The 12,417-nt window shown below is 45.9% G+C and overlaps 1 protein-coding gene across 2 annotated transcripts in view; it reads right to left on the reverse strand.

Annotated features, from left to right (window-relative positions):
- The window catches only part of MYH9 (myosin heavy chain 9), a 100,498-nt gene that overhangs the window by 59,621 nt on the left and 28,460 nt on the right, over positions 1–12,417 (reverse strand). For both annotated transcript variants that reach the window (XM_066358262.1, XM_066358261.1), the window contains exon 2: positions 4,569–4,920. In XM_066358262.1, the coding sequence (XP_066214359.1) occupies positions 4,569–4,901 (333 nt within the window). In that variant the 5' untranslated portion in view covers positions 4,902–4,920. The remainder of the gene's footprint in view (positions 1–4,568; positions 4,921–12,417) is intronic.

Here is a 12,417-nt window from a genome sequence, read left to right on the forward strand (position 1 = left end):
GCACCCCTGCCCTTTCTGTTCCTGCCACAACTGAGGATGTATCTTTTTTTTTTTTTTTTTTTAAATTTTAAAGACAGAGATAGAGTCAGAGAGAGGGACAGACAGGGACAGAAAGACAGGAAGGGAGAGAGATGAGAAGCATCAATTTTTCCTTGTGGCATTTTAGTTGTTCATTGATTGCTTTCTCATAAGTGCCTTGACTGGGGGGCTACAGTAGAATGAGTGACTCCTTGCTTGAGCCAGCGATCTTGGACCTTGGGTCCAAGCTGGTGAGCTTTGCTCAAACCAGATGAGCCTAAGCTCAAGCTGGCGACCTCAGGGTCTCAAACCTGGGTCCTCTGCATCCCAGTCCGAAGCTTTATCCACTGCACCACCACCTGGTCAAGCTGAGGATGTATCTTGTGGCTAAACACACAGACAGGACCCTCTCAGGAACCAGTCATGAGGACACAGGCTCTACCTGGTGTTGGCCAAGGGCTATGGCACTTGGATGCTTCAAACATAAGTTATACTGAAAGCTAAACTCCAGGGGAACCCACTGACCCTACATTGGTCTACATGGAAAAGAGGAGCGGAGTTTGGCCATGAACAAGTGGGTTTGGCTGCCTCCTGTTTGGAGAAAGGGACATAGAGTCCTTGATTTCCTTTTTTCCTGGGATAATCAGTCATTTGTTTCCCCTCCACCTACTCTTTTCACAAAGGACCAAGAAAGTTCTAAAGCAAAAAGGTCCAAAGTGGTGTTGGCAACCTGAGACTTGAGTATTATGGGAAGATGGGGGTGCAGCCGGGGACTCCTGTTTTGCCTCCAACTGGCAGGTAGGGATAAGATAGAAGGCCAGGGAGCAGTGAGGTCATTTCAGGAGCTCAGACACAATCAAGCTTTGTTCTCAGGGTTTGATAAAACTCATACTCTAGGAAATCCAGCCCGATGAAAGCAAAGGACACATGGCCACACATTTAGGGCATGCCATGGAACCAGATGTTTGGGAACAGCTGGTGATGACAGCAGAAGAGGCTAGGGGTTACTAGAACAAGTCTTTCTGACAGCTAGATGGGCAAATGGTCCCGTGCAGAGTTCTATGGGGCCTCAAAGCTCTCAAACTGAGCCCGGGGGAGTGAACACAGCATCTCAGGTGGGAGGAAGGAGGCTCAACTGCGAGTTACTCTCTCCAGATGCTCTTAGAGGCACAGACATTGAGCAAGTGGCTTTGCTCCCACATGGGCCATGCTAGGAAGCTGCTCCATTCACGGGCCACAGAGGCTCTTTGTGCCCGACTGCCCCCTATTCCAAGGCCTCACCCCCAGGAGAAACAGACAGAGCAGCTGTGGTGCAGAATTAGCCACACCGCCCACAAGGCCAGGCAAACATGCTGCACAAAGGCTCCCGGTGTCACAACTTGGAAGGTCATGGGCAGAGAGGTAGGCTGTGAAGGGGGGAGTATCCCCTGCTCAGGCAGCCCTACCAAGTGGCTTTGATCTCTCCACAGCTCTGCACCTGCTGGGGTCTTCATTAGGGCAACTACAGAGACAATCAACTTCTCTTCTGGTGACAACACTTAGGAGGAGGTTGGTCTGAGGCAAGAGGAAAAGCACGTGGGAGGTGACAGCATAGGAGCAAAAATGGGAAGTTGTGCCTCTAGCTAGAGAATTCTAGAGAGAAAGCTCAGGTCCTACCCACCATGCCCGCCTACTTTCAAAGAAAAGGTAAAGCAACTAACAGAGTACAGTTTAATAACGAATACCCCCATTTGTGGCAGGGAAAGATCATTTGCAGCCAGGTGATAGAGACAACTGCAGGCCATCAACTTGTTTCCCACTCAGAAATCTCTAACAGGACCCAAGTTGAATAGTGACACCAGTGAAAGACCAAGCAGGAGAGACAGGTAATATTTTCTTCAAGTCCCTTCATTTTTTGAAGGTCACTAATTCTAGATTTTACTTATTGATTTGAGAGAGAGAGAGAGAGAGAGAGAGAGAGAGAGAAGGGGGAGGAGCAGGAAGCATTAACTCCCATATGTGCCTTGACCTGGCAAGAGCAGGGTTTGGAACGGGCAATCTCAGCATTCCAGGCCACCACAGGTCTGAAGGTCACTGATTCTAAGTATCAGTGGTTAATATCCCTAGCGGCAGGGGCATTTAATTTAGTCCAGACAACATTTTCAATAAGAAACAGATAAATGGGTAGAAATTCAGGAAACCAAAGTTCTGGTTTCAGCCCTGCAAACACCTCACTATATGACTCTGCATAAGCCCCTTGACCTCTCTGGGCCTTAATTCTTCTTACATGCCATGTTAGAAGGTTGGGCTAAGTTGGTCTATACAGAAGGACTTTTCCAGGTAGACAGTTCTGTGTATCTCCTTATTGATAGATCCTTAACTAATCAAGCCCATCTCTAAAGGGTGGTCATAAATAGCAGGAAATAAGGACCTTGTTAGCAATCAGCAAGATAACACAGTTATGCCTGACCAGGCGGGCGGTGCAGTAGATAAGAGCGTCAGACTGGGATGCAGAAGACCCAGGTTCGAGACCCCAAGGTCGCCAGCTTGAGCGCAGGCTCATCTGGTTTGAGCAAGGGGCTACTCGGTCTGCTATAGCCACACGGTCAAGGCACATATGAGAAAGCAATCAATGAACAACCAAGGTGTCACAACAAAAAACTAATGATTGATGCTTCTCATCTCTCTCTGTTCCTGACTGTCTGTCCCTATCTATTCCTCTCTCTGTCTCTGTAAAAAAAAAAAAAAAAAAAAAAAGATAACACAGTCCTGGTACATGGTGTAGCCCAGTTAAAACTTCAGGGAAATCTCAAATGGCCCATGGCACAACAGAGGGCTTTGGCACATTGCAGGGCACTTAGAAGGTGCCAGTCCAGTGGGATAGGAGCAGTGCTCTGGGGAAATGTGTGAAGTCACCCTGAATTTTATAGAAAATGGCTGATTCTTTGGGAGCCACTCACAATCCTTATAACAGGATGAGCCCAACACCTCCTTTTATGACATATGTGATCAGAGCCAACCCCTTGGGCCAAGAATTAGCCTTTCCATCTATAAAATGAGAGGATTATAATGATCAGAATGTTTTCTTCCTCCAATTAAAAAAAATGTTGAGCCCTGGCCTGGTGTGTGGAGGTCTACATTCTCAGCAGTAGAATGTCGGCCTGGTGTGTAGAGGTCCCAGGTTCAATTCCCAGCTGGGGTACACATCTACTTCTCCATCCATCCTTTCTCTTTCTCTCTCTCTCTCTTTCCCTTCCGCAGCCACAGCTCCACTGGAGCAAAGTTGGACTGGGCGCTGAGAACGGCTCCATGGCCTCTGCCCTCAGGTGCTAGAATGGCTCTGGTTGCAAAGGAGCAATGCTCCAGATCGGCAGAGCATTGTCCCCTAGTGCAGTGTTTTTCAATCAGTGTGCCATGAGACATGGTCAGGTGTGAGTATAAATAATAAATACATTTAGAAACTATATTATTAACTATATGTATAATATGTACTGTGTTAGAGTGTCATTTTGGTAGGTGGAGTGCCCCAGGATTTTGTAAATGTAAAAAATGTGCTGCGGCTCAAAAAAGGTTGAAAATCACTGCCCTAGTGGGCGTGCAAGGTGGATCCCAGTCAGGCGCATGTGGGAGTCTGTCTCTCTGTCTCCTCGCTTCTCACTTCAGAAAAAATGCGATAAATAATTAAATAAATAAAATGTTGAAAACTTGTTTTATTCAGCTCCAAGACCAAGAAGGCCAAGGTAAATATAACAGCATAATTAAATAAAGAGCTATTTTTAGAATAAGAACCAGATATTTTATCCCTACTGAGGACAAAACCAGAAGAAAATAGCTTTAAACTGAACAGAAGAAGTTGGGATAGATATTAAAAAGAACTTTGTGACCCTAGGGCCATAAGAGTTTGAAGTCTATCACCAAAGGAATAGGTAAATGCTCATCTTTTGACATCTTTTACAATGGTGATGAGCCATCTTTCTGCAAATGTAGCCCTGCTAGCTAGAGAAAACCCGCTCCTATCATCTGCATGTGGTAGGCCTTTGTACACGCTATTCTCTGCACTCTACACCTGGCATGGAACTAGCCTAAAGTGATGGAGGAACTAGCAATTCAAGTCTTCCTCTTGGTGGCACACTCCTAAGGGAAGTAAGCCACGCTGACAGATGTGAGAGGGGAGGTAGGAGGGAATCAGGTGGTACAGGAGAAACAAGGCGGGAAGCAGGGTATAGCATCCCCCCTTGAGAAGGAACTGACCACACTGGCCTGATTTTCCTATCTCCACCAAGATTGAGGGCCAAGGCCAGTGCATGAGCAGACCTCACATGTCATATCCTCCCTATATCCTCTCTACAGCAGACTTCCTATTGTGTTTCTAACTGTGTAGACAAGAGATAAAAGTAATGCTATGAGAGCCTTCTTTTAGTATGTCTAGGTACTGAAGTTCAAGGATGTCACCACAGCATTCCTTCTCTCCCTAAAGCCCCTTTCTCTCCCAGGTACAGCCAGTGCCCAGGATCTGAGAGGCGTGGGACAGACCTAGAGCCTCCTGCCTCAGAGCCTCGGGCCCCACTTACATAGATGAGCCCTGAGTAGTAACGCTCCTTGAGGTTGAACAGCACTGAGGCTTCATTGAGGCATGTCAGCTCTGCCATGTCTTCCACCTTGGAGAACTTGGGCGGGTTCATCTTCTGGATGTCATCCTTGTTCACCTTCACCTTCTTCCCACTCTCCACCAGCTCCACGATGGCCTCCTCACCCATCTCTTCCTTGAGGCTGGCAGACTCAAAGCCATTCTTGTCAGAAGGCACCCATACGAGCTTTTTAGCAGCCCAGTCGGCCTGGGCCAAGGGGTTATTGATGAAGTTTTTATCCACATAGAGATACTTATCAACAGCTTGCTGCGCCATGGTGACTTACAGCCAGGACCTAAGGGAGAAAAAAGGAAAACATTAGATTAACTACATTAGCCACATAAGAATTGCTGACGTTCACCTCTCATCTGTGCAAACTATATAGCATTATAGTGTAGTAAAACTCTACATAACAGGATGCACAATTTGCTAGAATTTTCTTGCTTCTAATTTTGGAAGAAAGATGTACATCACTGAGAAAACAAGTTGGATGCTATAAGAAATTAATGGTAAGGTATATCCTAGGATCAATACATGATTAAACTACTCTATAAACAATGATTATGCTCAATGATGAGCTTTAAGAGTCTCAAAGGTAGATCAATTATAGTTACTCTGCTACATCTGTAAATTTAAGAGGACTTCCAACAAAAACAGGTTCCTAATTAGCCAAAAAAATGGGCAACTGACTACAATCATACATGGTGTTAAGTTTCCAGTTTAAAAAACCTTTTTTTTATTTCACAGAGTCAACGAAAAGAAAATACAACACCAATATGTTGCCAATAGATTTTAATTCCATCCTGATAATACAGCCCAAAGAAATAAGATGAGAAGAAGTCAGGTTCCAGGAAACCTCATGGAGAATACTGAGTGCTTCCTTTTCTGGGGCACTAATGTAAAAAGGCAACCCTCAAAATTAAGGGCCAAAACTTCAGCAAATGTGCAGTTGCTTTTTTAGAAACTCATTTGCAGAATAAAGATAATGAAATAATAACCCCTTATACCTATGTGGTTTTACTGTACATAAAATACTTTCGCTACATATTTCGCTACCTGGAAAGATCTTTGTCATAACCACACCATAAGGTGGGTAAGGTACAGATGAGAAAATATAAGCTCCTAGAGGTAGGGGCTTGTGCAGAGTCACCCAGGAAGAACTCCAGACTTGTAGGGTCCTGTGCCTTTCCACAGTGAAATCATAGATTTGATTCCCATTCAAAGGCTCAGGCTTGGATCAGCTCAGCGAGGACAGCTGCTGTGAGTGAACCAAAAGCAGGTCTCAGAAACCCTGGTCTAAGACAGAGCTGCTCCTGGCCACCAGAGAAACAGCCCAGAAGCTCACTGTCTAGGTCACAACACAAGCAGGCTTTCCCCTTGTGAGATCAAGGAACCTACCCCAGGCCCAGGAAGCCAGTAGGACCCCAGATCCAAATCCAGGTTGACATAGGCTTTCATGCTTCCAGATTTCAAAAGAGACTTGGAAGTTGGAAGCAAAGGAGGCTTGAGGCTTGGGAGGGAGTAAACAAAAGGAAAAGTCTGGGCTGCCCAGGCCTTCTTATCTGGGCTCATAAAATGGTTTCCAGAGCAAGGCTAAGGGGCTTCCCTGGACTCACTCCATAAGAGGCTGTTCTTAAGGAAATCTGCTTGCTACCCCACAGTAGTGAAGGCAAATCCAAGAAGCAGACGCCTGGCAGCCTCCTCAGCTCCCCCAGCCGGCAGCTTGGTTTATATTCCCAGCACAAGCGAACTCCAGCAGCCTCTCTCAGGGGACCAGGGGCACAATTCACCCACAAGGACCACCTCCAAGAGAAGGCAGAGAGCAGAGTTAGGCAGCAGCAAACACGGCATGAACAGGACCGCTATAAACCACCTAGCCAGCCCTGCTCTTTCGTCTGGGTCTGGGTCTAGGCAGAAGGCAGAACCCAGGGCTTCACAGCTGCCCTTGCTTCCACACTGGCCAGTCCATCCAAGGGACCAAAGGTTTCTCTCTGCCAGTGCAAATACCAGTCGTTCTCTGCCTGTCTGTTTATCAGACCACTGGCCAGTCGGTCTCTCCAAAGTCTCCCAACCCGGGCTCCCAAAACCAGTCTCTCGATCACATCACTGCCCTGCTCAAAAACTTGCAATCACAGAGCACAGGGCCTCACAGGCTGTTTGTTCTCAACCTTTCTGCAAACTTCAAACCCATAAAAGATACGACTATCCCTCCCTCAATATGCAAAAAGGGATTCACCTGAACCTTGTCCCCCTAAATCCTAAGTCTGCTGCTGGTTAAGAGTTCCACTGACCCAGCCCAGTGAAAATATCCAAGGATATCCCATACCCTTTACCAGACCCCTCCAAGAGAAGAAAGAAAAGGGATGGTCATTAAGTATGTAGATTCTACCAACATCAGGTTCTGTTTATTCATATCGTCGCTTAATGTAAATTATCCTGGAAAAGAGCTTTTATTATTCTCAATTCATAAATGAGGAAGGAGGCTCAAAGACAGCAACTCATTTGCCTAGAGTCTCCCAGCCAGGTCATGACAGTATCCTAACCCAGCCCAGGCTCTTCCCAACACACTTGTGCCTGGGGTCTCATAAAAGTAGTCAGGCTGGGGTTGGAGCGGGCCGAAACTGTTGATAAGTTGAGTGGGACATGAAGAGTGCAGAGGCAAGCATTCCAGAGCACTCAACAAATATTTACTGAGCAAGCAGGCAGGGAGGCTGAGAATGAGCTTTCCTGGTGTGGCCTGTCAAAAAGCAGGGCACATAAAAACTCAATATTCTCACTTCCCTGGCCTGTGGGCCACTTCAAGCAGTACATCAGTAATGGGCAAATGACTCTGGCCTCACCAAACTCCATTCCATCCCAGCAACACCACCCCAGAGGGACCAATAGCAAACAACCTATCTGGAGCCTGGCATCACAGCATCTGTACCCCTGGGCACTCAGCCCACCCTGGAAATCCAGGTAAACTACCTGGCCCTTTTCACTGGTGGGTCTGTGCTGGAGCACCATATACAATGCAGAGATGACAGGAAAAATCCACCCAACCCACCACCCTTAGCTCCTCGTTCCACCCTACCGCAGGCCTTGGAAGAAGGGAAGGGTCAGCAACAGGCCAGTATTGTCTACTCTGATACCTTACAGAGACTAGGGGCCAAACCATACTTCTTTCAAGAGAGGGGGCACAATGCATTCCTTCAGCACTAGATCAACACAGAAGGCTGTGGTGCCAAGGCACCCACAGACAGTGGGCTTGAGGAGTACCCACTTGCCTCAATGCCTATCTCTTAGCAGAACTTTTCATCAAACACGCTGGGCCCTGCTGAGCCAGGCCAAGGACAGAGCTATTTGGTTTCAGCAACTCTGCTGGAATGACATGAGGAAGCAGCAGTGCCAAGATCAATGGATGGGCTGGACTGATGAGGAGGGCCAGAGGTCATGATAAACATTGGAGTAACTATTAAAGCCCTCCCACCCAGCCAGGCAGAAACATCCATCCACATTCAAGGATTCAGAGGCCACCGGGCTGCGGCTGAGTTCCAACATGTAAGCTAAAGAGGCTCCCAGTCCCCAGTGGCTGCTGAGTGGTGTGTGCCCAGTGGGGAAGCCAGGGATACAGACAGGTTACAGTTCACCTCTAAGGATGCAGGTGGAGTAAGTGCCACTGTCAAGAGGTGTCAGAAATTAAATAAGGGGCACTGGAGAAAGGGTACTAAGGAGGCAGTCCACTCAATGCAGCAGCCAGCGTGCAGCCACTTTTCCCCATCCAGTCCTGGAACCCTACTAAATACCCCTTTGAAATTTTTTTTAAAACTAGACATAATATAAAGGTTTTCAAAATGAAAGAAAAATATCCCCCTAAATTCCTGACCTTCTCTTCCCAAATATCAGTTTTCTCTCTTTTAAATTATTTTATTTTTTTAAAGATTTTATTCATTTTAGAGAGGAGGGGGAGAGAAAGGCAGGGGTGAGGAACAGGAAGCATAAACTTGCAGTAGTTGCTTCTCATATGTGCCCTGACTGGGCAAGCCTGGGGTTTCGAACTGGCAGCCTCAGCAGTCCAGGTTGACACTTTATCCACAGGTCAGGCAGTTTTCTCTTTATTTTAATGGTCCCTACTGGTCCTGCTTCATAAAAACACTGGATTTTAAACTACCTTAGGCAAAGAGTAGAGTTTCACATTTTATATTTTCCCTACTTCTTATGACCATTTTCCCCACAGGACCACAGTTTGCTTGTTGATCACTTTTATCCAAACGATTCATTTTACAAGTGATGATGCAGAGGTTCTGAGAGGGCAATACCTCCATTCAGTCACACAGCTAGCTGGGGGCAAAAACTCAAACCCAGGACTAATTCAAGGCCTGGGTATTGGCCACTTTTAATGGCTACATAATATTCCAAAGTGATTTTTTTAAGATCACTTTTTAATAGGTGATTTCTTTTTATCTAGTGGACCACCTTGAGATAAATTCCCAGAAGTGAAATTACTGGACCAAAAAGACATCCAGACATTTTTATGGCCCTGCTGTCAAAGGGGTCAATTGATGTGCACGGCCACTAGAGCACGGTATTCATGTGGCAGCAACCATACCAGCACTTAGAAAACCATCTGCAGGAAAGAGCTTGGTGGCTCAGATTAGGGAGCCTCAGGAAGTCCTGGGAACGTGTGGGACTCAGCCAGCCAGCAAGGAGTTAAGGCGAGGAAAGACAGCTCTCTCCCATTGGAGACCAGATCAGGCTGAGGCAGGCCCTTCCAGGCCCTTCCCATTCGGCTTCCTGTGGGTGCCAGTCCAACTCCAAGAAACCCAAGTAGTTGCCTTTTTAGGCCATAATCGAGAGGACACAACCAGAGGCTAAATTAGGACGTTCAGGAAATGATGAAACTGAAAGTAAATAGGTTAACCAAAAACCTCTGCTTTCAACCCAAAATGTAATTCCTCGATTATTTGTTTTCCCCCTTTCCCTCCTAAACATCCATTTGGATCTTTTATTTCATCCTGTTTTCCTGAAGAATCCCTTCCTTTCCTCCCTCCCTCCCTCTGGTTCTCTTTTTACTTAATTGCGAGCTTGTCTGGAAAAAAACAACAACTGCTAGCCCCTTAAAGACAGTATTTATTCTACTAGGACAAATCATTGGTCCTAAAACAGTAAGCATGTCCATTCCTAGACAACCAGGATTATGTAAAGCCTTCCACTGCCCAAATTCTAGGCTTGGAACTTTTAAGTCAGCCTCACTCATCTTAAAGATACCAAGTACAGAGGGCTTGCTAATAAGCTCTGTTTTCTCACTCAAGTCTTGCAATCAATTCATAAGGCATATATCATCATATTCATTTTACAGGTGATGGTCCCAAAACCCAGATTCAAAACCCATGTGGCTCCAACACCCTGCTCAGTTTCCACTTAAACTAGCCATGGAGAGAAAAACTGAGAACCCCCTAGTTAAGCAAACCAGTAAAACAAATTTAATTTGCCAATTTAAAGATGCAAACCCCATATTCTCCTTGTGCGGGTTTGTACAAGGGAATCTTCACACTTTCACTTAAATCACTGAGCTAAAAGTAAGAATGTGAGGGGTATGACCTTGGGCAAGCCATGTAAGTTCTCTGAGTCAAGGTTCCAATCAAGAGACCCAGGCGGCTTCACCCCAGACCCGGAGCCCTGTTCCAGCTCAATCTCTGATGTATGTGAGCAGGCCCCTCTGACTGGTTTTCATCCCAGCCAGCACAGATGACATGTCCCTTCTCTTTCTCCTTATAGCCGTTGCTTCTGAGTTAAATGAACTACTAAGGAAGGTTCTACAAAATGAGGTCTTGAAATAAAGAAATGTTCAAATCCATTAGATTTACTTATTCAACCAACCAAATCATACTGAGGATCTATCTATGTGCAAAACTATTGTGACAAAGGTATAAAGGACCCAAAGAGTTTATAATAATGTACTGGGATGACACATACCACTAAATGCCGATCTGAGCCTTTCTTATAGAGTGTAGAGTGGGCAGTGAGCAAACTCCTTGGTTTTCTGTCCTGTAAACTGCTGCACCCAACACCAAGCATGGTGGAAGCCCAGTAGATAAATGCGACATGGATTAAGAAGTAGTTTGTAAACCTGGGCACATGCCACCTCTCTGGCTCAACTGTAAATGCATATAATATTTCATGCCACCTTCTCCACCTCACAAACACCTCACGAGGCTGTTTAATTCAACATCAAATATTTGTAACAATGAGGCAGGACACGTCTTTATGGAACAGTCACTGCAGAAGAAGACCATTAGCTTTAAAAAGACTGCAGGATACAGGAACAAGCAGCTTACTATAGGAACACTGAGAAAGGAGTGATTCAGTGAAAAACTTGGAAGCTCAAAGGAGTTTCATGAAGATGACATTTAAGCTGTGTCCTAGAAGATGGATGGAACCTTGATTGATAGGGGAGGGAAAGAGATGGTAGAAAAGTATTCCAGGCCAAAGAAGAGGGTGAGGTTTTTCATGAACCATAAAATGATGTGATCAGGTAAAGCAGCATTTCTCAACCTCAACACTATGAACATTTTGGGCCAAATAAGTCTGTTGTGGAGGATTGTCCTGTGCATTGTAGGATACTTAGCAATATCTCTGGCCTGTACTCACTAATCAACAGTAGCTCCCCACCCCTGGTTGTAACAACCAAAAATGCTCCAGACTCTGCCAAAGATGAAGACTGGGAGTGGGGGAGGGAGCAAAATCTCTTAGCTAGAACCACTGATTTAAAGGTTAGTAATATAAGCAAATGTTGCAAAGAAACCAGACCTCAGCTTAGTAAATACTCTCCCAACTGTGAAGTGTACAAGTCAAATCTCTTTAAAACATAGAAGTCCTCAGAGCAAAATGATTCCCAGGGCCCAAACAATGACCATCATGGATGACACCACCAAGGAGCGACTGTCCCTTGTACTATACTGTATTTTAAGGGAACCCACTACTGGACTATACTTAAAAGACTCCTAAATACCCAACTTTAAAAAAAAAGAATCAGGCAAAGGAGGCAGATGTACTTCCCCAGGCAGGGCATGAATCTCCAGAGCCTCCAGCACAGCAGCTCAGACAGTGACTCATAAGCAAAGTTCAGCAGCTTGAGAGGTCCAGGTGATTAATGGCAGACAGACAGGCAGCAGCCACACTGCAAGGGGGGAGGGGTTTTCTCCCATGCTGCATCAGCTCATCCCACTATCCTGGGAATACCATCAAACACTGTATTTTTTTTTAATTTTTACTTATTGATTTTAGAGAAAGAGAGGAAAGGGAGGGGGAGAGGGGCGGAGGGGGGAGAGGAGAGAGGCAAAGGGGGAGGGGAGGGGGCAGAGCAGAGGGGAGAGGAAGAAGGAAAGGAAGGGGGAGAGATTGAGAGAGAAACACTGATTTGCTACTCTACCCATCTATGAATTCACTGTTTGATTACTGTATGTGTCCTGAACAATGAGGATCGAACCCACAACCTTGGCATATTGGGACAAGGCTCAACCAGCTCCAGCCAACTGAGCTCAAATTCTATTTTTTAATAGTTTTGCCAAATCAGAGTTAGTCCCAGAGATGATACCCAGGTGACTGTTTCTCACCCAGAACTCTCCTCCAAGAGCCTGAACACCAACCAGAGGATGTCTCCACCTGTAGGACCCACAAGCACCACCACAGTGAACTCCCTACCTCCTTCTTTCCCCCAACCGACACTCCCTTCTGAGTCTCCATCTCTAAGACTTCATCTGGTCACCCAAGAGAGCCACTGTAAACGTATCCCTGGTGAATTAGAAGCTCT

Source organism: Saccopteryx leptura, chromosome 1 (assembly GCF_036850995.1).
Source record: "Saccopteryx leptura isolate mSacLep1 chromosome 1, mSacLep1_pri_phased_curated, whole genome shotgun sequence".
Lineage (NCBI taxonomy): Eukaryota > Metazoa > Chordata > Mammalia > Chiroptera > Emballonuridae > Saccopteryx > Saccopteryx leptura.